This window comes from Fragaria vesca, linkage group LG3, assembly GCF_000184155.1.
Source record: "Fragaria vesca subsp. vesca linkage group LG3, FraVesHawaii_1.0, whole genome shotgun sequence".
NCBI lineage: Eukaryota > Viridiplantae > Streptophyta > Magnoliopsida > Rosales > Rosaceae > Fragaria > Fragaria vesca.
In genome coordinates, this window is record NC_020493.1 from 5,995,954 (window position 1) to 6,023,058 (window position 27,105).

General features: G+C 37.5%; 4 protein-coding genes across 4 annotated transcripts; 3 read left to right on the top strand and 1 right to left on the bottom strand.

Moving 5' to 3' along the window:
* The first annotated feature begins 3,898 nt into the window (after positions 1-3,898).
* Positions 3,899-6,394, top strand: LOC101310395. The gene is made up of 3 exons (XM_004295463.1): positions 3,899-4,120; positions 4,861-4,970; positions 6,174-6,394. Exons 2-3 carry the CDS (start codon positions 4,874-4,876, stop codon positions 6,392-6,394), a joined length of 318 nt encoding a protein of 105 aa, XP_004295511.1. The 5' UTR covers positions 3,899-4,120; positions 4,861-4,873.
* A 1,077-nt stretch (positions 6,395-7,471) lies between these two features.
* Positions 7,472-11,979, top strand: LOC101305730. Its single transcript, XM_004293767.1, has 7 exons — positions 7,472-7,774; positions 8,838-8,938; positions 9,110-9,230; positions 9,391-9,764; positions 10,619-10,767; positions 10,848-10,901; positions 11,549-11,979. Exons 1-7 carry the CDS (start codon positions 7,581-7,583, stop codon positions 11,618-11,620), a joined length of 1,065 nt encoding a protein of 354 aa, XP_004293815.1. The 5' UTR covers positions 7,472-7,580; the 3' UTR covers positions 11,621-11,979.
* Positions 11,980-12,903: 924 nt separating this feature from the next.
* LOC101310683 (GTP-binding protein ERG-like) lies at positions 12,904-16,928 on the top strand. Its single transcript, XM_004295464.1, has 8 exons — positions 12,904-13,401; positions 13,884-13,973; positions 14,786-14,931; positions 15,017-15,175; positions 15,280-15,346; positions 15,722-15,829; positions 15,949-16,088; positions 16,334-16,928. The coding sequence occupies exons 1-8, from the start codon at positions 12,904-12,906 to the stop codon at positions 16,416-16,418; spliced, it is 1,293 nt and encodes a 430-aa protein (XP_004295512.1). The 3' UTR covers positions 16,419-16,928.
* Positions 16,929-17,608: 680 nt separating this feature from the next.
* LOC101310975 (protein UNUSUAL FLORAL ORGANS-like) lies at positions 17,609-18,937 on the bottom strand. The gene has a single exon (XM_004295465.1). The coding sequence runs from the start codon at positions 18,935-18,937 to the stop codon at positions 17,609-17,611; it is 1,329 nt and encodes a 442-aa protein (XP_004295513.1).
* Positions 18,938-27,105: the final 8,168 nt, after the last annotated feature.

The following is a 27,105-nucleotide window of genomic DNA, read 5'->3' on the forward strand; positions in this document are numbered from 1 at the left end:
TAGAGGAATTAATTACCCTCCAAAGCCGACCAAAATCCAAGATTATAAAAAACCAAAACATGAAAATTTAGTACTAAAAACGAAAACGGAAAACCCTTTGAAAACCCAGACAAATGCTCTATGGGCTAAACAACTGAGGCCAGTTGAATCGAATATATATTTATCAACTCCTTCAATTCGTAGAGAAAAGAAAACAACAGAGTTGGGAAATTCTCACCTTTGTCTTGACGCGACAGCAAGTTCTTGAAGCAGAGGGATTCGGCAGAGACAGAGAGCCGGAATGATTCGAGAGAAAGAGAGAGATAAGGTGTTGACGCGATATGCAAGAGCGAGATTCTTGAAGCAGAGAAATTCGAGAGCCGGAGTGATTCGAGAGAGATAGAGAGATCAGGTCTTGACGCGACATGCAAGAGAGAGATCGAGAGAGGGGAAGAAAAATATATGCAAAGCGGCTAGAAAGATCGAGAGAGATCGAGAAATATACAAAGCGGCGAGAAACAGACCGAAACCGAAAGATACAGACCCAAAAGACCGAAGCCCAAAGATACAGACCCGAGGCCAAAACTGTTCTATTTAAACAGTTGCCTTAACAGTACTTTAAACAGTAAAACAGTACAACAGAAAATAGTATAATAATTAAATAGCATAATTTATTAGTTTAAAATGATAGAGTTGCACAAGTTTAGGGGAACAGTGTGTGCCCTGTCATCTAATAAACCGCTACAGAAGAGCTAATATCGCCTAATCCTTATCAGAAAACTTAAAGAAAAAAAGAAATGTTTAGGGGAAAAAAGAAGTTGACGTACAATTATATAGCATCAACATATTCATGCGTCCCATTCAAATATGTGTTGTTGGGAGGATGTTTTTCGTGCCGTTGTTAGACATGTTTTGAGCTTCGACCTCTTTGGGGCAGGCTACTCCAGATATTTTTCTTTGTAATTTCAATCTTTTAGCATTCCAAAAAAAAAAAAAAACATATTCATGCGTCATGATAAATAATAATCATTCATACCTTTTTTTTGAGAAGAAAGAACATTCGTTAAGAATTACGAAGCATTAGGATGACTGGTTGTGATGACAACATTCCATTAGAGATTCGTATCCATTGCCAAGAGCAACTTTTTTTTTTGTTTCAAAGGGAGCACTACGACCTAGAAGAAAACAACAAAAAGAAAAAACTAAAGAGCAACTGGATCCCCAGCTCTTCTATCTCTAACAACAACATTCAAGTCATCAAGCCAAGAGCAACTTTTGTGAGCCAAAGTGCCAAACTTCTACTTCATAAAATAAAAATAAAAAATAAAAAAAAAACCCAAACTCCTACCTCGATTCAAAGCTCAAATCATCTCATTTAACACCATGTCCAAAATCATCAAACCACGTGTAAAAACAATCCACCCCTACGTTTACAACCAGAAAATACCAACTTTAAAATTCTTAATACTCAAGAGTAACGCCACGAAAGTGGCACACAAACTCGACCACGACATTTTATAATGTCTCTACTCGGAATCATTGGAACATTTTATGATAAATTTAAAACTAAGAAAATTTCATGATGTTTTAAGCTTTTTTCAAATTGGATTTACCGTATATCTAACAACCTTCTACATACGAACCACTTGAAAATAATAAAGTCACAAATTTCACACTGTATATATACTAATATACAGTATAACTATGTCACATTGACACATTATCACCATTAGTAGGTGACACTCATACTTGGTTGACTTGACTCAGTTCATAGTTTCATACAATTAAACATATCGAACCCACCAATTTGGATGGTTGACTTGCTCCTCAAAACCAAAGCCTACCCTTGATTTCACATTCTCATTTTCTCAGTTCTCATTTCTCAGAGTCTGATCAAATACCAGATTGTAGTCACCGAATGCATTAACTTGGTGAGTTTCTCGATTACTTTCTCAACTTGTTTCTCTTAGCGTTCTTTGTGTTGGGAACAGATCATTGTATACAATTAAGTACATATATGCTTCCTATTATCTGCTGAATCTGTTGAAAAACAAGTTCTTGAAAGTTTTCTAAGTCTGCCGAAGGATTAGTGATGGATATCACTAACATCAATGAGCTTCCTAGCGTTTTATTGGGAGAAATCATTTCTCGACTAGCTTGCTATAAATTAATTTTTCAATGCAAGTGTGTGTCCAAGCGTTGGTGTACTTTCATCTCCGAACCTTATTTCATTCATCGCTTTCTACGTCTCCAAATTGATAAACAGTCCCCAAGAACAGCCACTCTGATAAACATTAGAGGAGAGGAATTACATAACAGAATGTCACCCTTGTCGTCCTCGATGAGGCTAACTCAGTTGTTGAAAAGACTTGTGAGTTTTCATGGTTTGTGGATAGAGCCAATTGTTGTAGCCACTTACAATGACTTGGTTTTATGCTGTTCACCTCATAATAATCAAAGTAATTACTTCATCTGCAATCCATACACCATGAAAATGGTTAGCTCTGCCTCCCCCACCTACTCAGTTTCCGGTGACAGCAAAAGTTGTGGGAATCATCTGCGATGCTCCATATTATAACTACTCTAACAAGGAAGATGATGGGAAGAGGATCATCCAGGTTAATGCAGACTACAAGTTCAAAGTTGTTAGACTTCTTCGCTCTTATGATCATCCAACAAACTTTTTTCTCGAGATGAAGGTGGAGATCTTATCTTCCGAGACTGGTGAATGGAGCGAGACGGTTGTAAGTTCCCCTGAATCTTGGTATCATATCTATAGCAGTATTGCTCACAATGGATTGTTGTATCACTTGTGTCAACTAACTCATTCTAGGACCTGTCTTGCTGGGTTGGATCCTTTCATGATAATGAACACAATCACGAACAGTACTACTAGCAATGGTCTTGATTGTTATAAATGTTGTCACGTAGAAATGGATACAACTGTGGTAGACGGCTTCAGTGGAGATCAGTGTGTTGTCAGTGAACGGTCTCTGCGGATTTCCTACTTTGACTGGGATTCATTTAGTGTATATGTTTGGGACTTGAAAGAAGAAGAAGGTCATGCTGAGATGGACGTAGGAAAACTGTGCTATAAACACGGGTTTATTCATTAGACCGAGATATAGCTCCAGATGAATCATCAGTATCTGTGTTTGAGCTGATAGCTATTGATCCAAATAATGATGATATATTGTATCTAAATATCATTGGAGACCTTGTGATGAGCAATATTCAAACGAGAGAGTGGTCAGTGCTGGTTCGAGAGAGCCAAACCATCGAGTCAAACTTCTTCCAGTTAGAGCTCCCATTGTGGCCGACACCAATACCTAAGCTACGGCAGCATGCCAATGGCGGAGGAACTACCAGCAGCTAGCTAACTAGCTAGAATATATATTACAAATTTACAACAATTGAAGTACTATCTAATAAACCTTTGTATATCCAAATTGTATGGGCGATGATATATGTTGATCAATAGTGATTGTATTTGTATAACGAACTATATGTGGGGGAGATGACATTCCGCTGGAAATCTAATACTTTGTCACATGTCTTTTGTTTTGACACAAATTTAAATAGATAGTTGAATGACATGAGATTTTAAACAATATATTACATGAGATCTTTATTATGAAGACTTCATTTTTCTATACTGTAAAAAAAGTGTAACTCAGAAATTTTAATAGAACTCGCTATGTGACATTGTAAATTGTGATATTATAAGAGGATTCGGCTCCTCCAAATTTAATAATATTATTTTTCATTAGGTATAAAATAATAATAATAATAATAATAATAATAATAATAATAATAATAATAATAATAATAATAAACAGCCACAATAGCCCCAATATCACTGCGGCTCTTTTCTGAATTTGGGCCTCATACAGAGTCAAACACAAAATTCTGTTCCTTTAGGATTTCAGTCCAGGGAGTACAGAGCAATAACATAAGTGAAGTTTTTGCTTCTGAAAAACAGAAAAGAGCTTTGCATCTTCAGAGCTATAGCTTCTTGTGAGGAGCAACCTTCTGGGTGCAGAAGAGAGATTGGATTGTAAAACAGGGGAAGCTCACCATTGACAAGTCAAGTAATTTATAGGCGCCTACTCAAATCTCCGGATCCAGCACTCTCACCTGTGTATGTTTTGTGTGTGTGTGTGTGTGTCCATTCTTTCTTTTTGAGTATGCCCACCAAGTGTTTGATTACATCTCTCTCAGAGTTTTGGTTATTCTGGGTCACTTTCATACTACTCTCCCTTGTCCAAAAACAAGTTGATTTTGAATTTTATTGTCTAATGTTCACTGGGCTTGCTTGTTGAATCGATTGCATTGGAAAAGTTTTGGTCTTTACTTGAATATAAATCGATTACAAGTACTTGGCAGAACCCAGTAAAACCCTGTAGCTTATAGTTCACTTAAGAATTGTATAGAAGTCTTCAATTGTACTTTTACTCGATGTACACCAATGTTATTATCTGTTTTTAGTCTTCATGTTTATAGGTATTTGATATGATTATTAGTTCAAGTGAATGGTGGAATTAGAATTATAATCACTGAGCACAAAGATTGTTACTTTATCGTATTTACTTACAGATAAAGGAACTGATTCTGTGTTTCAGTTGTTCTATTATAGTGACTTCACTGACTGAAATGAGCTACTACTATGTCCTATTAGATGCATCACTGACTGAATCGTAAGGCAGAGACCTGTGCATAGTCTACAACTCTGGTTAATATCCCTGATAGCAAAATATATATAATCCTGCTCATCGATTGATTAAGTCAAAGAGCATAGAATTCGCGTAGAATTTGAATGAGTCATCCACTATTATTCTGTTTGAAATAGCTCTAATATCATCTTGATTTCTTATAACACAGATTGTAGATAACAATGGCCGGAGTAATAACAAAGTTTTTTACTGCATCACTGTTTATGTGGATAACTCCTGTTGCAATATTGTATGGGTATAACAACAATCTAATTCCTGGTAAGACTACTGTGTCTTTTTGTTATATTCAATTGCCATATGATGACATCTCATTAGTTATTGGAAACTAGTAGTGCTTCTGATATGTATCTGGCATTCAGTGTTAACTTGGCTAGTTGTTATAATGAGATTTTTCTCATCTCTATCTGTACTTTTTGATCTTGCTTCCAAGTTCCAACTAATGTTACATCCTTTTAGTTCTCATGAAACTTTGTGATGATTATGAAATTTTGTTTTTTAAACCTTTTCATATAGTGGATATGTTTTGACTGAAGATGATATGGTATCTCAAAGTCCAAATAAGTGACTAGTGTAAAAATTACAGTGGTGCCATACTGACTTAGGATAGTATTCATGTTATTGACTTTATTTTTGAAAAGAAATTTGTGTGATTTTGTATACTGTGATAGAGAGTCTTATGGGATAGGAGATAGGTTTAGATCTTGTTTATAAGGAATGGATGGCAGTATGGTCTGTGGCATGCTTGAGAAAGAAAATAAAGGCTAATAGAATAGAGGAGGAGTGCAAGAATATCCTATAAAGAGTATAGCAGATAAACAGAGAAACTATGCGTATATTTTCATGTAGGACACTAATGCATTACAGGTTCTCTAAGAAAGATTTAAAAAGTCTGAAGATTTTCTTTGCGATTTATTCTTGACTACATGAAAACAGTCTTTTCATATAGGGTACCCTTTCATAGTTTCATATATCTAAGCTTCTTGTAATTTGACCCCTTAGGCTGGAGATTAGTGAAACCAAGTTAAGTAACATTTAGAAATAAAAGGACAACCCAGTAACATGAGAAGACCCATTGGCCATAATTGTAGCTTAAGGCAATGCCTCCTTTTGAGAAAGCTGCTCCGATAATATTCGAGAAAGTCATACATGTCTTATCTCATAATCATGAAAAAAATTGCTAGCTGTGATTTTCTTTTTATTGGTGCAAACCACGCATCCAATGCCAATTGTTCAGAGATCTGTTCTCGTGACGATATAGATTAATCAGTTGTTATGGCAATGCTACACTTCCGTCCAGACAGTGGCCTTGTAGTGGCTACAAGGATCAAAGGATAACTTCTTCGCATTTGTTTATCTATTCTATATTTACTTTGCCTGATTTGTTTTATGTGATATTTTGAGACTTGTATATCTAGGTTTCCTATCCGTTATCTGATCAAGGATGTTATTCATTCAAAGCAGGTTCAAGTGACTTGTCTCCCCACACTCTCACACTGTTGAGTGGATTCCTTGCTGTTGTTTCTGTCAATATAGTAATTGCATTCTACATATATATGGCGATGAAGGAACCTTCAGATAAACATGAGCCTGATCCTGCATTTCTTGCTGAGGCCAAAGCTAGCATAAACCAGTGTACAACTGACGCTGGCAGCTCTTCCCAGTCCTCCAAGAAAGAAGAGTAAAATGCAGTTATGCCATTTCCAGTGAAGGTGCAGATTAGATTTAGATTAAGAATCTATTTGAAACCTCAATGCTGGTTCTGTCATCCACACGAGATACGATATCAATATGAGAACCTTCTTTTAAGGGTAAAATATTGTATAGTCCTTATGGTTTGAAGTCGACATCTATTTAGTTATTATGGTTTTATTTTAATCTGAATAGTCCTTAAAGTCAGAATTTTTCATCCAAATAGTCCTTATGGTTTTATTTTAATCTGAATAGTCGTTAAAGTCAGAATTTTCCATCCAAATAGTCTTTATGGCCGTTAACTGAGAAAATTGTCGGAATAACTATTTGGATGAAAAATCATGACTTTAAGGACTATTCAGATTAAAATAAAACCATAAGGACTGTTTGGATGAAAAATTGTGATTTTAAGGACTATTCAGATTAAAATAAAACCAAAACGACTAAACAGATATCGACTTTAAACCACAAAGACTGAATAAATTTCAATTCTTCTTTTAAAGTGAATTCACTTGCTAAACTAGATGCTAAGACTTCACCCCCTCAGTTTTGTATTCAATGCTAATTTTGGAGGACATACACTCACTTTCTGTTGATCTCGGTCATTAAATTATAGCTTGATCCATCAAACTCTAGTGCTGATCAGATCAAATCTCATATGGAAGGATCAATTATATGTTGAATTGCTATCTATCACATCTGTAGAATTGTAGTGAGACAGTTAAGAAAACAATTTACAAAAGTCTTAAGTTTTATAGGATCTGAGTAATCAACTTTCCTAACCAACTCAGAATAGGAACATAACTCAATCCACGATAGTTTCAGACCGGATCATGATCAAATTTATGAGGAAGTTATAGAACAACCTGGTTGTGTTTTATGACCCGACCCGAGTATCTGTCGGGTGGGTTAGATAGTTGGGCTTTAACCTAGTCAGAACAGAAACCGAAGACCTAATCCTCAAAGGGGTGAATAAACAACTTTTACAGCCGGTGAAAAAGACATATATACAGTAATATAAAGGGAAACAAAATAAAACAAACCGCAGATCCCATTCTTCTCTTGAGAAAGAAACCCCAAAAAACCCAGAGACACCCAAAAAACGCGAGGGAGAGAAAAGCGCGAAACAACAAGAAGAAGAAGACCCAGAGAGAGAGAGAGAGAGAGAGGAGGGGCATAATGGGAAAGAAGAAGAAGAGGGTGGCGTCGAAGGTGTGGTGTTACTACTGCGATAGGGAATTCGACGACGAGAAGATATTGGTGCAGCACCAGAAAGCTAAGCACTTCAAGTGCCACGTCTGCCACAAGAAGCTCTCCACTGCTGGAGGTATGGCCATTCATGTCCTCCAGGTCCACAAAGAGAACGTCACCAAGTAATTCCTCTTCCTCTTCCTCTCCCTCTTCTCCCCTGTTCTCTATAAACCCTAATTTTGACTTTGCTGCCTGGCTGATTTTGGATTGGGGTTTGTCGATTTTTATGTGAAAAATATGATATTTATCAGTTCTGTGTTTTTGGGTCTTTGAAATCGAAAACACCCACTGAGCAAAATTTGGACTTTGTTCAGTTTGAAAGTTTTAATTTTTAGCTTCATTATATGGGATTGGAGTTTCTGGGTTAGTTGAGTGGGTTGAGAGCTTATTGGTCGGTGACATTAATAGGCTGCTAAGTTATCTTAAGTTTCTGGGTGCATTTCGGTTTGATTGTTTATTCACTTTGGTAGCTTGATGCTTTGATTTTTAGTGCTAGTGGGATTCCAGGAAAGTATAAGAGTGTAATTATGCAGTTGGTTTTTCTGATATTGAGATGTTTTGAAACGAGAATGTGTTATAATCACTAATGAGAGAGTACCCTGGAAGCTCGGGAAGATAATCTATTGATAAAGGGCACTTTTATGTTCTTTGCTAAATAATTTTTGCTCCCTGGGTTTTGCGTATCCCCACAAGAGGACATGTGTACTCACTGCTCAAGGGGTTGGTGTGACTGTGATGATATACTATATGAAAATGCTTGGAATACATCTTTTATATTAGGTTCGGAGGCAATTGGTAAAAACTATCATGAAAATCATTACTTCTGTCTTTGAAAGATATCCCAATGACTCAGTTTTGAAGATCTAGAACGAAAAAGACATGAAGTGTAAGATTAACTTGGGAAAATGCATTACTTTGTAGGGTAGATAAATTTTATACAGTCAAGTTCTAGTAATATCATGAGCTCAGGTAGGCCACTTTACAGTTTGCTGTCACACTGTTTTGTGTTTAAACCGTTTGCACTGGATTTTTTCAATAGTCTATTGTAGAGTGTATTGTGGTTGAAGATTGTTAAGTAATATATAGGCTTTGTCTAAAAATCAATCCTTATCATTGATTTCGGTCTTTTTATTGCTTTGGTTTCACCGTATTGACACTCTTTCGTGCAAAAACTGTATTTTACAGGGTTCCGAATGCAAAGGCTGGGAGGGAGTCGACAGATATTGAAATATATGGGATGCAAGGAATCCCACCTGAAGTCTTGGCTGCACATTATGGAGAAGAAGGTAAAGAATCCTTACAAGTGGTTTTTCTTGACTTTGAAACATCTTTGCGAGTGTTATTTCACAAAAGTAGTCTAGTTATACCAAACAGGGTTCTTAGACCTATACTTTTGTGCTGTGCATTTCTATGTTTACTTTTTGTAATATTTTCTGAAAAATTGTGGTTATTTGCAGAAGACGACACCCCATCAAAAATGGCTAAAGTGGAAATCCCATCGACTCAGCTTGTTGGCGGAGTGGTTCCAGGTCCATTGGGGACATATCCTCCCCAACCACCTTTTGGAATGCGGCCAATGTATGTGTTTACTTTTCTTTGCAGGTTATAGCTTTAAATATCTTAATATTTGACAAAAAAAAAGTAGATCAGCAATTACTCCTGCAGTAGAATGCATGATTATCTTACTGTAGGTTTATAAACAACATATTTACATGCTTATGTTCTTTGTTGGCATCAGGTACAATGCATCTGTCCCATTGCCTCAAAACGGTTGGCAAGTTGCACCTCGTCCCCAGCCCTGGTACCCCCAGCCTCCGGCAGTCTCAGTTCCTCCACCTTCCGGACTGGGTTATGCACAGCAGCCGTTGTTTCCTGTGCAGTCACCTCTACCATCAACAACATCCCCTGGACTGCCTGCGTCAATGCATCCTGTACCTGTATCACAACCCCTGTTTCCTGTTGTTGGTGTCAATAATTTACCAACTCAAAGTTCTCCATATTCTGCTCCTATGCTTTCTACAAATATTCCATCAAACCCTCTTGGTTCGATGGATGCATATCAGGGCGCTAGAACTTCCAATCCAAGTAGTTACCACGCTTCAACTATTCCAGGTTTGATTTCTCTATATTGTGTTATTTATCTGGTTATGGAACCAATTGTTGTTTCTTGTTTGCTTTTTTTCTTCTTTCAAAATAATTCAACTTATACACAATCTAAATCTCACAAATAAAGGGTTTTGGTGTCTGAAAGCTTGAATTTTGAGCAACAACATAATTGTGTGGAATTACTTGGTGCTTATATATCTGGGTAATTTCAGTAGCACTGGCACAGTGATATGGTATTTTTCTCAACCGCATGTGTGTCAATGTGCAGGATAGGAGTGTGGTGTCGATTTTATATCCCACCTTTATAATGTAAAGCCTAGGAAGGAATCTGATATGTATGCAGTTTAAGATTTGTTTATGAGTCCCTTAAAATCTATTGATACAGGATTCCCCGATCGGAATAGGATTCTAAGAAAACTTGAAGCAAGAATGTCATTCAATAGTTTCTTTACCTGCGTGGTAAATGGTGTAATGCCAATGTCTTCTAGTTATAGGAATTGTGTTCATGCTTTGAGTTTGATGTTTCCTTCATGTAGGACTAAGTAATTAGATACTTCAGATCTCTTGGTTACGTTTTAAGACTGTTTTGGAGTTCTGTTCTGTCAAATCAACGATTTTTGGATATTTTTATATCCTACAGAGCCAATCTGTTGTATTCCTCATTATGCACCCACTCAGTCATGCAACTATTAACAAATTAGGATAAGCCTGGAAGATAATATTTCCATGGATATTCCCTTACAATGATGATGTTGCCAAATTATAGTTCTTCTATTAGTCAGGGTGTTTGTATTATTTGTTCATTTCTTATTTGTGGGTTCTGTGAATCTGACATTGTCTTTGCATCATGGTTGCTACAGGTGGGAACTTAAATAATTCACACTCTTATGCTTCTGGTCCAAATACTGGTGGTCCATCAATTGGACCACCCCCTGTGATAGCAAACAAAGCTCCCCAGCCAGCCACTAATGAGGTGTATTTAGTTTGGGATGATGAGGCTATGTCCATGGTGAGTTTTTTCTTATTTTCTATATTTGTTAAAGCTTCCTATATACTAGTATTGTTGCTTACTTGTTTACCTTCTTGCAGGAGGAAAGAAGAATGTCCTTAGCAAAGTATCAGGTGCATGATGAAACTACCCAGGTAAGTCATACTACCTCTTTAACTTTTATGGAGTTGGATATCTCTAACCAGATGGGTAGGCTTTATATTTCGGCTTCTCAGATTAGTTTGTTTACCAATTATTTCCTGTTCATAGATGTTTTCTGTAAGAATTCCATCTTTAAAAATTTGAAAAGAAGAAACATGTGAACCTTCAATCAACCATTTCTGCTATTGGTTGATTGTTTAAACTTCCATTCTCCAGTTTGCACGCAACTGCATCAAAAAGTTCAAGTAGGTATTTTCGTTCTTTTTTGTTCTTAGTTAGTAATTACAATTTTGACAAGCTTGCTGCAATGGACTCAAGGGTGCTCCAACCTTTGCATCATACTCAGTTAAGTGTGTAATGTATGTATTTGCTCTTTATCTGTTGTTAGTCATTCTCCCAGCTCTATGTTGGGTTGTGGGGGTTTGAATTAAACAAGATGAAGCCCAACAGAACTTTGCTTAATTGTAGCACCATTACTTTATTTTATCATTGAACAGTGAAATCGGACTTGGCCCAGGTCAGCTTCTTTCACAAAGTTTGACATCTCTTGGATAGGACAAAATCTAAGTATCTCGCTTGCCCAAGTTGATTGTCTCCGTTGTTCCTCTCTGATGATCTTTTCTGTTGTTTTTGTTTCCAGATGAGCTCAATCGATGCAGCCATAGACAGAAGGATTTTGGAGAGCAGGCTTGCTGGTCGAATGGCAATTTAGATCAAATGACAGCTGTTGGAATCTGGTTTTTAGCTATGGTCTATATATCACTTGAGTTTGTATGAATCTCAAGACAGGCTTCCTTGATTCGTCTGACAGATGACCAGTCATACAAGTTATTTTGTGTTCTATTCTATTCTTTGCCAGAATTATGGGGCGGGGGCATATTAAGTTACCATTCTTTCTCATTTCTCTCCCTTTTGCTCCTATGGATTTTGTTGTAACTTGTAAGCCTTCTAGATTAGGTAGAAATACAAGGATTACATTTTATTTATCTTCAGCTGTTTGATTCCTCAATCCAGTTTGTTTAAGTACTCAAATGTTGATACTTCATATCAATGACTAGTTGGAATTACATCCATGATCGGGTTCGAACTGTTGTTGTCTGCTATTGTTTTGAACAAATGATTACGTGATATCAAACTGTATTCTGTCTCAAACCGCATTGAGAAACAAGGTTACTCAGTCTCGTACTCATCAACTCTTCCCACTGCTTTACTTGCTCCTCATTTTTCACCTATGCAGATTCAACTATCATCTCGACCAGTTGATCCTTGAACATCCTACTGTATTATGTTGTCTTGATAGTATTATAGCTTATGTTTAATCTCAGGTTGCAAAATCTAGTCTGTAATTGTAAAAGTAACTTCACTAAAATCTCTCTATCAAAAAAAAAACTTCACTAAAATCTCAGCGAACGAAACTCTTTTTCAGGTTAAATAAATGATTAGAAAATAGTCTTTAGTCGTGATTTTATGAGGCGTGACACTAGTTGGTAAAAGTTTTTCCCCATCCACGATATTGGTTCTTTTACCAATGACATTCTATCAGTATATAAGTTCATTTTTTTTTTTAAATGATAAATAAGTTCACTTGTTTACTCTTTAAATGTTTTTGCTTCCAAAAATTCGTTTGGTAGTAACCACATTTCCCTAAAGAAACGTAGTCATGTCTTTGGGCGATGAATGATATAGGTGATCTACATACCCCTTAGCTTGAGCTTGAGGGCTTGTTGTATGATATAATTTTTTCTTTTTGGTATAATTTGATTATATTTTCAATAAACTTGAATTTATCCATCTTTAATTAAAAAAAAAAAAAAATAACTATTTGATCTAACGGCATAATATCTGCTAAACAAGTGAGAAATGGTAAGTCAAACTCAAGACGTTGTAAAAATTTGAGTCGTTTAGTGACAAAAAATTGACCAGCAGAACCCTCTCCTACTCCCTCCGCCTTAAACCCCAAAACCCTCTTGATGCTCACTCTCGAGCATCTCCAAAATGAAATCCCTTCTCTCCCTGAGGCTCCTCTCCTCCAAACCCACCACCCCTCTATCCCCACCCCTCCTCCTCCTCCTCCTCCTCCGCCGCTCCTTCTCCGCCCAGCCCCAACACTCCGATCCCACCTCCACCCCTTCCTCCTCCTCAGAATCCGACTCCGAATTCGACTTCAACAGCACCCACTACGACCTACCCACCGCCCTCTCCGATCCCAAACCCCAAACCCGGACCTGGGACAGCAAGTACCGGAGCAAAGCCGATAGGGTGGTCCCTGGAGATGAGGCCCACAAGGCCAAGCTGAGATTTTTGAAGGAGGAGGAGGACGAGAGGAGGCGGAGGGTGCTCGCTAAGGCGCTGCTTGAGGCGGCGCTGGAGAGAGGTGATGAGGAGGAAGACGAGGAGGAGGAGGAGGTTGTGAAGGAGGAGGATCAGAAGTCGGTGACTGTTGGGATTATTGGGGCTCCCAATGCCGGAAAGTCTGCGCTCACTAATTACTTGGTTGGTTTGTTTTCGAGTTTTCGGGTTGAAGGTGTTTGATTTTTAGTATTCGTTAAATGAATGTAATTTGCTAGTTTTGGTTTCAAAGTATGTTTTTTTTTGGTAGTTTAGTTTCGGGGAAATTGTGAGCTTGACAGGGAGTGTTGGGATTAGATGAAGAGCGTGGGGATGGTAATCTGCTTAGTTTTGGACAGAGTGATGGTAATAGGTTTCTTTTGATCATGGCGGGTTCACAGTTTGTTGAACCGTTGTTTTAATCCAACAGTTTAGATATTGGAGGGAAAGCAATGTTGATTTTAAGATTCCCATCATTGGACATATAAGCCTTGTGTTCTAAACCTTTATTATTCAGTATACTGCTTTGTATGATATATAATAGCTGAAGGTAGTATCTTTAAGAGAATAACTTAGTATATGAGATGTAACATTATTTTGATGCTTGATGACTGTCATTGTGACCATTCTTTCTCTGTTTGTTACAGGTTGGAACAAAGGTTTCTGCTGTTTCGCGGAAGACAAACACAACTACTCATGAAGTGTTAGGAGTTATAACAGAAGGAGACACCCAGATTGTATGTATATGTGCTTTTTGACTATATAACTTGCTATTCTGGGAAAAAAGTTCTATCAAAGTTGCTATGTCCTAATGTGCTCGGAAAATAATTCACTATCTATTGAACTACCAGATGCAAATTATGTTTTGTCTCGGTCCAATTATAACATTGGTACACGACAGATTAAAAACAATGTCTTGAACTTTGTGATACATATTGTCATTGGTTCTCTATGCTAGAAAGTTTTGTCATAATGAATTGCCTTTGATTCTGATTATTCCTGTGGAATAATAATTCCATATTGTATTGCATATTTTTTTTATTTATCAAGGTTACTGTTTTCAGTTATGCTGTATACATAGATACACACTCCACCAATATCTCTACAAGAAAAACCAATGCTTTTTTAAACTAAAAACTTCAAAGGAAAAGCCAAGTGGGCATCATGTTTATAGACTGTAAACCATGTATGGTGGGTGATGTAGCACACCAGTATTCCTTACCATATCAATGCTCTACTATCTATCCTGCTTAGCAGCAAGGTACTGCCAATATTCAATTATCTAATATGGAATTTCACGGCATGCATCTTGTCTAAAGAAATTCTTTTGAAATGCATCACCATTTGTCATGGTTCTACTGTAGGGGTCTAATTCTTTTTCAGCATAATAGCCTTTCTCTTGCAGTAGTACTTTCTACTTATTTTCAAGTAGTGGCTCAGAGCATGTATACATGCTTTCCAATTGGTTTTTCCTCACTGACTGAATGAACATTTCTTGTAGTTGTTTCTACACCTTTGATCAACAGTTTTATTTTCTATTGCTATGCAGTGTTTCTTTGATACTCCGGGTCTTTCAATAAACACCCGCGGAATTCCGTACAAGGATTTCAAGGCCCGTGTTGAAAGTACTTGGAGCTCAGTTAATTTATATGATGTCCTCATAGTTATTTTTGACGTCCATAGGCATCTTACCAGGTTAGTGATCCGTTGCATTTGGATATTGTGTAGACTTTATTCGGTCCCTGATACAATACCTGGTTTTTAATTTACAATCATATAGACCTGATGTAAGGGTTATAAGAACGATCAAACGCATGGGCATGGAGCCACACCCAACACAAAAGCGAGTTCTATGTATGAACAAGGTTGATTTAGTTGAGAAGAAGAAGGATTTATTAACGGTTGCTGAGCAATTTAAAGATCTTCCTGGGTATGATAGGTAAGGTTTGGTTTCCTCAAAAATTGAAAGATGAAGTTTCATCATTAAAAGCTTGCATTTGTTCTTACGAGTGCTTCTAACTTGCTGTTTATTTCTTCATATAGGCATTTCATGATTTCAGGTCTGAAAGGCTATGGAGTTAAAGATCTTACTGAATACTTGATGCTTCAGGCACGTACTATGTCATCTTTCTGGTTGTTACCTGTCAGAAAAGAGTTTTTTACAAGGCCTTTTAAAAATACATGTTTTGATTAATGTCATATTACACAATTCTTATTGATTTGTGAAAGACTCGTAATAAACGGCATGAGTTTCTTCTTTTATAGTTATCAGAGTATGGTTGATTTGTTATAACTCTGTCAGATGGTCCATAGTCTACAAGAGATAACTAATTTTAATAAGATTCTAAATTATTTTCTCAAGAGCTTCAAATTTTCCCACCTCCTGTTGTTTGGATGATTTGGTGGAGAAGTATATACCGAGACAATTTAAAGCACTTTGTATTACTACTTTGTATTTAAGCTCTTCAATGACTTTTATGTTCAGGCAGTTAAAAGACCTTGGGAAGAAGATCCCTTCACCATGAGTGAGGAAGTTTTAAAGAATATATCACTAGAAGTTGTTCGAGAAAAATTGTTAGACCATATGCATCAGGTAGAGTATCTGTCCTCCTTCATGCACTTTAATGCTGCCTTTTCTGCCTGCTCATGTATTCGTTTCCAATATCCAGAATAACTAATCTGAATTTATAATAATGATCCTTCTTGCTTTAGGAAATCCCGTATGATATTGATCATCGTTTGATAGACTGGAAGGAGTTACGAGATGGTTCTATTCGGATTGAACAGCATTTCATCACTCACAAACCAAGCCAACGCAAGATTCTTGTAGGAAAGAGAGGCGCCAAAATAGGGTAAAAACAGAAGTTCTAGTTCTTGAATTCTTTACCTTTTCTATAACTTCTATTTGATTAGTATTTGGAAATTTTATGAAAGACCATGCATTTTTTTTAGATTACATTTTTATGGAATTTAGATGCTTCCTCTTTTGCTTTAGAATTTATGTTATCCTGCTTGAAACACTTAAAGTACTTAGCACAGTCGAACCACTTTATTACTTTTTACAGAAGTTAATGTGAAACGCTTGCTTTTAAAACAGGAGAATTGGCATAGAAGCCAATGAAGAGCTAAGGTCCATCTTCAAGAGGGATGTGCATCTCTTTCTCCAGGTTAGACTTAAATGATTCATTAGCGCACTGAGTCTGAGGTCGAGAAGGCACTTTTCATGCCATACTATGTAGAAGTCAAACTTAGTGAATATCCCATCCATCACAAGATACAAGTGCACCTCACTTGTGACATGCTTAGCAAATAGAGTTGAATGTCAAAAGGTGCAGCATTTCCTTTCATACTCAGCAAGATTACACAAGGAAGAGTCTCTGTTCTATCAGTACTCTACTCATGCACTCATCAACTTCACCAAAAGGGGCTTTAATGGCAGAAAAGCTTTTTATTTTGGTATTGTTGTCGGTGACGAGTAATAGGAAGCCTCCATTTACCAAGGGAACACAATAGTCCTGAAAGAAGATACAGTATCCAGTCTCTTGATTTTTCTTTAATTACTGACCTTGTTTTTCCTTCTCTTTCAATCCTGTATTTTACGTACCAGCATATATATGAAAGCGCTTAAGCAAGGTTCTCTCATTTGATTCAATCCAGAATTACAAATATCATTTTTCTGGCATTCAAAACCGTGTGAATGTGACTTTGCTTGTCTTACTGTAAATACAATAGTGTGGGAATAGACCCAAATTTTGTATGCTGTCGTATGCGCTACAGGTTTTATTGTATAGAAAGGCTTCTATTTTTTTAGCATGGTTTCAATTGTTATCTTACTGATCTTTTGATCGTTTAACTCAATGATACAAAGTAAAGCTTGGATTTGTAGTTACAGTCAAAAAAGTTAAGGCGATACCAACACAAGGAGATTTTTTTTTTTTTTATTTTTTTTTTTGTTTTTTTTTTTTGTTTTTTTTGTTGGATCATATTAGCTTTACCTCTAACTACAAGATCTGGAAAGGGGCTGGCTGTTTGATTACAACATTTGATTTAGTGTTCGAAAAATAAGCACGAGAATGCCAAATATTAATCGACTGTCGATGTCGTGTAATGAAACCATGGACAAGCTTGTTGTGGATAATGAGAAACACATTAAAACTAATAATTCCAAACCATTCAAGTCTGATTACATTCAGGGATTTCCATATGAAGTCGTTCAAATTATCCCTACATTTTACAGACCTCGGAAAACAGAGTTGCAGAAAAATAACTTATATAGTACATCACTTAAAATTCTGACAAGTAGCTCCTACCATCACAACCCACTGGTTTTCAAACAGCTAAATACTAGGAATACATGCCAACTAGAAACTTCCTAGTTTACCACACCAAAAGACTGGAATGGATTAGTCAACTGATCCAGAAGCACAGTGACTGGTGTTGCGAGCCTTGGTTCATAAGCAAAACCATGCAAATCACCATCGGCCTCACCACCATATTGAACATAAGGGCATGGAGGAACCCATTGCCACAGTTTGTTTTCCATGTCAAACTGCAAAGCCTTACCAGAACCCGGAATTATGATGATAATGAACTCTCCATGGCCTACACAATGGAACCCGTTTCCATTTTCAAGTGTTGCAAACTGAACATAAAGCTGCTGTGGCATCCTCTCCATCTCAAACCAAGTTGTTCCACAAGACTGCAAGCCCCAAATCCTCAAGCTTTTAGGCACATTCAGCCTGTTCTTCTCAACTGCAGCAACCAAAAGCAGCTTTCCACTGCTCTCCACCAAGCTTGGAAACCTCAGAAACCTTCTCATGGGAGCCTGAATCTTCCACCAATTGTTTTCTACCACATCATAGGCCAAGACACTGAAAGGGCTGTAGTTCATGGAGTATTGTCTCCCATGAAGATGAACCATTCTTCCTGACTCAAAACTACAAAGCCTTGGCAGAGAAGAGTTGATTCCCCACAGTGAGAAAAACCCACCACCATCTATGTGGAAGCTTTCAGAAGTCAAGTTCTTCACAGCATAGGGAGAGATCATGTCATCTCCAGCAACAGTGACATCAATTGATGTGGGGGTGACACTAAGGCCTATGGAAGGGCAGAGCCTTGACCTCAGAGTTGGAGGCAATTGGGTCAAAGAACCCACAATTGGGTTGGAGAGAAAGAGACTCTTTGGACCAGCCTCTTCAGAAACCCAACAGATCAAACCACCTGAAGAAGCAGATGGAGAGAAACCAGATGGAACAAGAGGAAAAGTGAGTTTGTACCATGCAAGCTCATAAGGGTCATAGAGATACCCTTCCCAAATGTTAGTAGTGTTACTACCACTACTACTGCTACTACTACTCCCTCCATTCTTGTAAACGAAGCTGTTCTTAGGGCTCTTTAGCTTGAAGAAGACGAACCAGTGGCGCTTTCGATGAGTGAGGTGGAGGTACAACTCAAGGAAGGCATTAGTGAACAAGAGACCATACCATCTCTTGCAGACGCACCTGGCTCGAAAGAAGGCAGTCGGTGGAAGAAAGGCGATAACACGATCTAGAAGCTGCCGTGGGAGTCTACTCCATATTCTAGGGTCCATCCATGGATCACTTGATATGGTGTTGGCAAGAGAAGCACTAGGTCCAGCGCTAGTAGCAGCGTTGAACATGTATGAGAAAGGAAATGGTAGAGAGGAAGGAAAGGCTTCCATGACAGTGATATGTCTCTAGAGCGTAGTACAATATGAGTGGGAGTTCAAAGCAAAGAAGTATGGAGTTAAAAGAGTGAGCTAGTTGTGGAAATGGAGGCTAACATGCATGGTTGCTATTTTTCATTTTTAGAAAGGTGACTGAGAGAGTAAGGTGGGTTGGTAAGTTGGTCTGTGTGCTTAGACAAAGCTTTGGAACTGTAAACACAAGCATGGAACTTCAAAAGTGACAAAAGGCTCAGGTGGGTTTCAAGAAGGATATGTATTCATATTCCTTATTGGGGGAAGGTTGAAGAAAGGAAGTCGATTAAGAAGGCAAAGTAACTTGAAGGGGTTTTGGTTGGGGTGGAACTTGGAAGTGAGGTTGCAAGTATATATAGGACGATTTGGTGTATTGCTGGCTCTTTACAAGTTAAAAATCATTGTGCCTGGTTTAACTTTTGCAGTCTGAAGGATGCATCGATCGTGTTGTTTTGTCAAGGCCGAGGTAGATAATTAGACGAGTGCAACTTTGAGAGAGAGAGAGAGAGAGAGAGAGAGAGAAGGGGCACATGAATTGCCAGCGATCAGAAGTCCTTGGATTCAATTGCTGATTATTCATTCACAGTTTCACACTGCAGTGCAGGTACGAACTCTTCTGAGTGAATGCACCAATTCAACTTTCCAGGCCACGAGTTGAAGCTGAAGAGATAGGACAAGCATGCACCAGATTCGTGAAGAAGGATAATCATACGCAGCAGTAGTAAGCAGAAAGATCTGTAAGTCTGGAAAATGAATACCTTGGAAATAAACAAGAGGCCAAAAGCAAGTTTGGCCTTTAGGGCAAAAGCAAGTTTGGCCTTTGTGCCAAAAGCAGTAGTAACCAGAAAGATGCAAATTTGCTTTTTGTACACAAATTTACATAAGCAACCAGAAAAATGTAAATCTGTCTAATTACTTACCATTAGTATATACTATATACTATATAGTCTATCGGTGTTACTATAACATTAACATTTCTCATTTTTACGCCTAATTTGTTTAAGTTTTAAAATAGAAAATGACACCTTATTTGAAATAAGTATTTTAATATGAATTCCAAACACGGATTAATTTCTAAGTTTAAAACCTAACAACAACAAAAATGAAAAAAATATCGACCTTCCTTAGTTCTGGCCGGTTTAGATGTTATAAGCTATTTTCCCACTCTTCCTCATTGTTCTCAAACCTTGAACTCTTACTTTGATATGGCATCCTAGATTATTTCATCGTCTTGCATTGACTTGTGCAAGTGCAACGAGGAGTAATTTCTCTTACAATTGTTGTTGATGAGCCATTTTGGATTAGATCCAGTACACCAAATAACAAGGAAAATTATATTAATTTGTTTCATTATTGTTGTTTGACCTAGTGCAACTCATCATCATGCAACCCTAATGCAAATGCAGGTGGTGTGTACAGTATGACACAAAAAACTTTGTCAGATTCATCACACGTCCAATCCAATCTCACTGATGTGTTTCAGCTGCTCCCAGTACTTGTTGGCGTGATGAGCAACCAAAAGCTTTAGTTTTCCAATTCTCGAAAGAACCTCCTCTCTCTCTCTCATATATATATTCACTGAGCCATTTGGCTTTTTTTAAGGGAAGCGAAATCTGAGTCAGAACGATAACCATTGTCTTGTTCTGTCAAACTGTTTAGTATTATCAGTATTACAATTCGTCTCAGACGTTGGTGCTCCGAATATAGATAAAGTTTGAATGCTCAGTTTCGGAAAATTATAAACTCCCTCTCAAGTTATTTCTATTTTTGGAGGATGATTTCCTCTCGAATCTGGAAATTGCGTTTTCCCCTCAAGCAACCCACTACAACTAGTACGAAGCAAAAGCCAGCCCTATCACTTCTCTTTCTTTCTTGTCAATGTACTGTGCTGCTGCTACTTTTTCATTTCCTTTGAGATAGCTATCTAGTTCATTTCCCTCAGTTTCAGTTCGCTTTTAGCTAGTTACTTCGGAGCTCCAGTTACTTCAAAGACTTAGTTTCTGACTATTTGGTTCGGGAGTTTGACTTGCCCGAAATTTTGTCGAGGTTTGAACAGTTGTATTTCACCTTCAGGCTTCAGTTTTGAGTAGCCATTAATGGCATGTATATATGTTAACACATAAACAGTCTCCGTAGACACCTCCACTTTCATTTTTTTTTTTTTACGTAGTTTAACTCCATTAAATTTTTTCTCCCTTCTGTCTTGCTAAATTATCAAGGCCGGATTTGTTCAATCGGAAAAAAAATAATTTGCGCATGTGTAATTTTTAAGAATATATGTTAAAACTTTAGTTTTTAACTGACCGGTATCGTAATTGGAAAGGCATAAAGTGGATTGAACGACGTCGTCGGCGTCTTCGTGTGAATGGAATAAACCTTGTTGGAGTGATAGATGCGTGGTGGCTTCGTTATCCAAAACGCGAGGTCAGGCCGCAAATCAACTTAACAAGCTCGGTGGCTTGTGGGCAGACCAAGCTAGAATAATCGGTCCCTCGACGAGCAGAAGGTGGTCAACAAGGGATCAGCAAAACTTTTGACACACCCTCTTGGCCGTGCGAGTGAGGGCACGTCCGGGTGCATAACGGGTGAAGCTTGTCAACTTTGATAGTTGTTGATGTTGCCTTGTTGATGGTGTAGGTGGTTTAGGCCAATGTGGCGTTTATGTGTGGTTAAAATGCTGTGAAATATGGATGTTTAGGCATATGCGTGTATCTACACAACCTATTATAACCAACTTTTCAAGTGTGGTCGTATTATAAACTATTAAAAAAGATAAACCCTTAAAATAAAATGAAAAAAACAATAAAAACTTTCGTGGCTCGATCTTATATGAAGATCAAATCACCGTATTGATCCTCAACACCTAAGACCTAATTGCGTACGTTTCGCCAACCAACACTTCCAATATTACATCTACAAAACAGAAAATAGCAGGCTAAAAACGAAGTATCATACTCTCCTGAAAAGCCTGATACAAACCAACTTATTGAAGAAAAAGGGAAGAATGGACCAAAAAGGCCTAGTTTTAGAAGGGCTGCATCCACCTTCGTCACGCCTTCCAGATTTTCCTTACGGTAAAGCATCCTCAGGCTTCACCACTCAAATGGCCCCTACTGCCTGCTTCCGCCATCCCTGAGACTTACTAGAGTCTGACCTTAGCTTTGCGCCGCTTAAGCCCCGACGCCCTATTTCGACCGGATCAGCAAAGCTTAACAACCTCCACCCCCATCAAGAAGCATCACAGCACAATCACCACAACCACACCTATTGGCCGCAAAAAACCTCATTGGTAAAACCTTCCAAAAACAACCGCCTTTTGAAACAGCACCAGCCAAACCCACACCACTATCAAAGCACGATGACTTGAAGCAACCAAAAAAAAATTGCAGTCAGAGGGACATCCTCATAATCTCCACCTCAAAACCACCGTCCCAAGCACAAATCCATCAAACAACCTTTTCCGTCGCTGACTACAAAAGCATGAGCTAGACGATCCAAGCTTTCCCAGTCTACGACGCCATCTCACGACGTGCATTGTAAGCAACACGATAAACGCTCTACAAGACATTTTCACCACTTGAAACTCAGTGAGGTCACTGGGAGAGATTCAGACACCCTGCCCCCTCCCCCAAAGTTAAAATTAAAGTAAATTATTTATAATGATGCTATTCACACACAATAAACACACACCTTATTTAGTTTTCTATTACTATAGTTCGATTTATCTACAAACGACCTCCTTAAATTTACTTCATGATTAGTTTTCATCATACATAGGTTGTGTGATTAGCACCACCCATTTTATAAATTCAAAACTATGATTTCAAAATATCCTTGTTAAATTATAAGTGCATTATATGAAAAAACGTAAATATATGTTGTAATATTAACATTACGGGAAACGTAATAAATATGATGAGAAAATGCATAAAGCTAAACGAGGAAGTGTTAATAAAAATGTCAACTGATAACCAACCAAATTTTGCTAGCTAAACATGGTTAACGTGTTATGGTAAAAAAAATTACGAGCCTTAATTAGATTTAATAGCTTACAACTGAGTGTTAAATCCCTCCCTATAAATATCCCCACTAGTTCACTCTTGGCCTCCGCCCCATAAGGGATTTACCTTTAGCCTCCGCCCCATAAGGGATTTACCTTTAGCCTCATTGAGGGTTGATCATGGAATCCTTGTTCAGTTTCCTAATTAACAGTCCTGAGCATGCTGTTCCCGGTCCTTGGGAAAGATATGTTGATATGCGAGTTAGTCTCTCCCTCTCTAATGTTCTACTTTACCAGTCTATCGACGTTATTTTGATTCATTAATGATCATGGTGCTCTTTATATATGCATGCAATATTTGTGACTAATTTTTTTGAGAAGATATTTGTGACTAATTTGAATCTATATTGTGTAATGTGGTTATTGTGGTTGGCGCAGACGATGATTCCATTTTATGTCAATAAAATGGATGGAACCATCGTATTTGATTTACGGCCTCAGGTGAATCTCGGAGGCGGACTATACAATTTTAACACTGAATGGCGAGAGCTGACAACCAGATTCATTTGGCCTCCACTAATTTCAGGATACATCAATCTTTATGATCAGGATCATCCTTTCATACAGTCTTTATATTGCATATGCACTACCACCGGCAGAGTGAAAATCACTCACCTCGTTGTGCCAGAACTCCTCTCTCACTGCCCCTTGTGTGGCTGTTTCTTGTACTTAGTTTAAAATGTTAGGACGGCCTTAAATATGAGTATGTCCTAGAAATTAATCTATGCTTCTTAATAATGCTGCAAAAAAATTGTAATAAGGTAATCTGGTTTTCTATATGATTGGTTTTTTCGATTTGGGATGTTTACTTTATTTTTCCCTTAGTTGCATGACTAAAGTGTGAAATCTAATATCAGCCAAAAGAAATTATGAACTCTAATAATTGCCTTAGGTCCAAAGCCTAAAACTTTATTTAGCTACCGCCTACCGACATCAGTCACCTTCTCTTTTTATGTATGAAAATAAATAATAGAAAATTATATAACGTATTAATGAATGAAATAATCAACTTTATTCTATAGTTGTCAAATGAGTTCTTAAAATAGTAATATTAGTTTTTAAAGTTATAAATTAGTCTTTAAAGTTGTAAAAAAATTTAGTTACAACTTATAACATTAGTCCTCATCAAAGTGGTCAAATGTGTCCTTAAAAGTGATAATTGAATTCTCAAAGTTACATGTCTAATCTTATCCTAGTGCTGGCCGTGCGACAGCACGGGGCCCATTTTTCTTTTTTTTTTTCTTGATTTGCTCTATATATGTTAACATACAATAATATAATGAAGAAAAAATATACTAAAACACAATTAAAGGGACTATTGAAGTTCAAGTTTTCTAATTAATGCTTCTTAATTTTCCTTTCACGTCATTAATTATGTTCTGAATGTCATTTTTTTATTAAATTCAGTTTAAACTCCTTAATTTATACTTAAAATCAGTCTAATACCACATCTTTCTTTAAATCAGTTTAATCCTTAAACCCTCGAATCTCATCAACTTCAGAATCTGACATCAAATGTGACGTCACAAACTGAGTTGGAGCAAACCAAAATGACCCACACTTTAGCTCTATTCCTAATTTTGCCTAAAATAACGAAAATAACCCTTCCCACTATTTTCATTACGACCACTCGATGTCTCTCTCTGAAAACTTCCAAACCAAGATTAAAGAATTGAAATCAACCTCAAGTTCTCCCTTTGCCACATCCGATTCGAGCACTCCAACCCCCTCTGATACATCACCCCTCACTCTCCAACTCACCAACCTCCCCACTACGTCAGAACTTCTCCACCACAACCTTTGTGCCCTCCGCATCTCTAAGAAGCTCACCTCATCGCCGAGCTCAAGAAGATTGATCTCGCATAGGTCGCGCAACTGGGTAAGGGGATGATCTCTCTAACATCGAAGTAGTGGAGGAAGAGCTCGGCTGGGTCAGGGAGATCTGCTCGGCAACAATGACACTGGATATGAAAGCCATTTGCGGGTCGGTGGGGAGCCCTTTGGCTGTGGTGGGATTAGAGGGAGCACGACGCCTTCGCGGCGGAGCAAAGGTATGGGATGTACTTTGGTAGTTCATGGTGGAGGTGAACAGAGAGAGTGAGATAGATTATGTCACTGGTACTAGCCTTTGGGTTCAGAATGAAGTGGATTTGAAAAGGAAACTGGGTTCAGAATGAAGTGGATTTGAAAAGGAAATTTGGGTTTGGGTTCATAATGGAATTGGATTTGAAAAGAAAATTAGGGTTTGGGAGAGAAGAGGAGTGTTGGTTTGAGAAGGAGTGTTGGAAGAGAAATGAAAATCATTTGTACGGGGTCAAAGGCTGAGAGTCAAATGTAATTAAGGTTATTTTAGGCATATCGTCTAAAATAAGGGTTAGAGCTAAAATGAGGTCATTTTGTCCGCTCCATATCAGCTCATAATGTTTTGTTTAACGTGAGATTCAAATTTTGGTCGAGATTATGTGAGTTTGGAAGTTCAGAGATGAGTCTGATTTAAAAAAAAGAAAAAAAGAATGTGGTATGAAACTGATTTTAAGCTTAAAGTTCTCGGGTCTGAATTGAATTAAATTTTTTATTTTTTTTATTAAATATTTCCCTTTTTCCATTCCATCCTTAAATGTCCTTATTTCGTTTTTCTGATTCATGTTGTCGATCTGAACGCGAAGCACCTGGTGTCATGAAATGCATTGTAATTTTTTTTTTCTTTTCTTTTCAGATGTATTGGTTTTATATCACCCCTCTTTTCCCCCGCACTACCAGAAGAAAGACTTTAGCCGACGAAAAAAAAAAACCAGGCCGACGAATCAATTTTTCGTCGGCTAAAGCAGACTTTAGCCGATGAAATTTTCCTTCGTCGGCTATAGTCAACTTTAGCCGACGAAAATAAATTTTGTCGGCTAAAGTTCTTTATATTCGCAGATCTGGACAGCAGCTCATCTGAGAAGAAAAAACGGGAGAAACAGTTTAGGTGTTGTTGAAATCTGTCCATAATTAAGAAGTGGAGCTATATATAGGTACGTACATGTGTATATATGTTGATTTTGAGTTTATCGATTTTGAGTGTGATTGAATTGATAGATTTTGAGTACGTTGGATGTATGTATATATATATATATATATGTGTGTGTGTGTGTGTGTGTTGATCGATTTGGTTGATGATTTGATAATATATATGAAGTTGTTAATAAGTAGTAGATATATATATATATGTTAATTAATTTATAATATTGTGTTGATGGTATGAAGTTGTTGATGATGATTTTGTGATGATGTTGATATATATAAATTGTTATGTAATTCTTAATTAAGTATATCTATATATATATATGTGTTAATTAATTTGTTATCAATTAGTTATAGTACGTAGAATATATATAAATGAATTGAAATTTTATATATGGCATAGAATTTAATTAATAATTAGCTAGCGTTATACATATATATTTTGTTATATTTTCAGGATATGGATAAGAGTTGGATTTCGCTTCCAAAATGGGACAAAAGATATGGTAAAGGAATTATGAGTTTTCTGGAATATGCGCTGGCTAATGCTAACGGGAATACAATTTTCTATTGCCCGTGCACGAAATGTCAGTGTCGCAACGATATGCATCGATTTGCGATTGACAAGGTGAAACATGTTGTACATGAAGAGTAACGGGTTTTGGGAGAAGTACACATGTTGGTTATATCAAGGTGAAACATCATCTGGGGGTCCGCATGATCATGGCCAATTTTCTGAGACGGGCAGTACATCCAACGATCCAACAACGGTCTTCATCAACGACATGTTTCCTTATGAGAGCGGTGTATGTTCTCAAGGACAGTATATGCCTGACCCGGTGCAGCCCTTCCCTAGAGCTGTCAACATTACTGGTATTGACAAGTACAACAAACTGCTTGCTTTTCAACAGACCCCTGTGTACCCCGGTTGTCAGAAGACCATTCTTGAAAGTGTGATGGACGTAATGAAGATTAAAGTTGAGACAAAATCGACTGTGAAAGCTGTTAATGATTATCTACAGTACACTGCTTCGATGTTGCCTCACGGTCATCGTCTTCCTACCACTCATCATAAGGTCCGATGTAT

Coding starts and splice junctions, on each gene's coding strand:
- LOC101310395 (XM_004295463.1), top strand. CDS start 4,874: ATGGCCGGAGTAATAACAAAGTTTTTTACTGCATCACTGTTTATGTGG. Junction 4,971..6,173: donor TAACAACAATCTAATTCCTG/GTAAGACTACTG, acceptor CATTCAAAGCAG/GTTCAAGTGACTTGTCTCCC.
- LOC101305730 (XM_004293767.1), top strand. CDS start 7,581: ATGGGAAAGAAGAAGAAGAGGGTGGCGTCGAAGGTGTGGTGTTACTAC. Junction 8,939..9,109: donor TGCACATTATGGAGAAGAAG/GTAAAGAATCCT, acceptor GGTTATTTGCAG/AAGACGACACCCCATCAAAA. Junction 10,902..11,548: donor TGCATGATGAAACTACCCAG/GTAAGTCATACT, acceptor TTTTGTTTCCAG/ATGAGCTCAATCGATGCAGC.
- LOC101310683 (XM_004295464.1), top strand. CDS start 12,904: ATGAAATCCCTTCTCTCCCTGAGGCTCCTCTCCTCCAAACCCACCACC. Junction 13,974..14,785: donor CAGAAGGAGACACCCAGATT/GTATGTATATGT, acceptor ATTGCTATGCAG/TGTTTCTTTGATACTCCGGG. Junction 14,932..15,016: donor GTCCATAGGCATCTTACCAG/GTTAGTGATCCG, acceptor ACAATCATATAG/ACCTGATGTAAGGGTTATAA.
- LOC101310975 (XM_004295465.1), bottom strand. CDS start 18,937: ATGGAAGCCTTTCCTTCCTCTCTACCATTTCCTTTCTCATACATGTTC.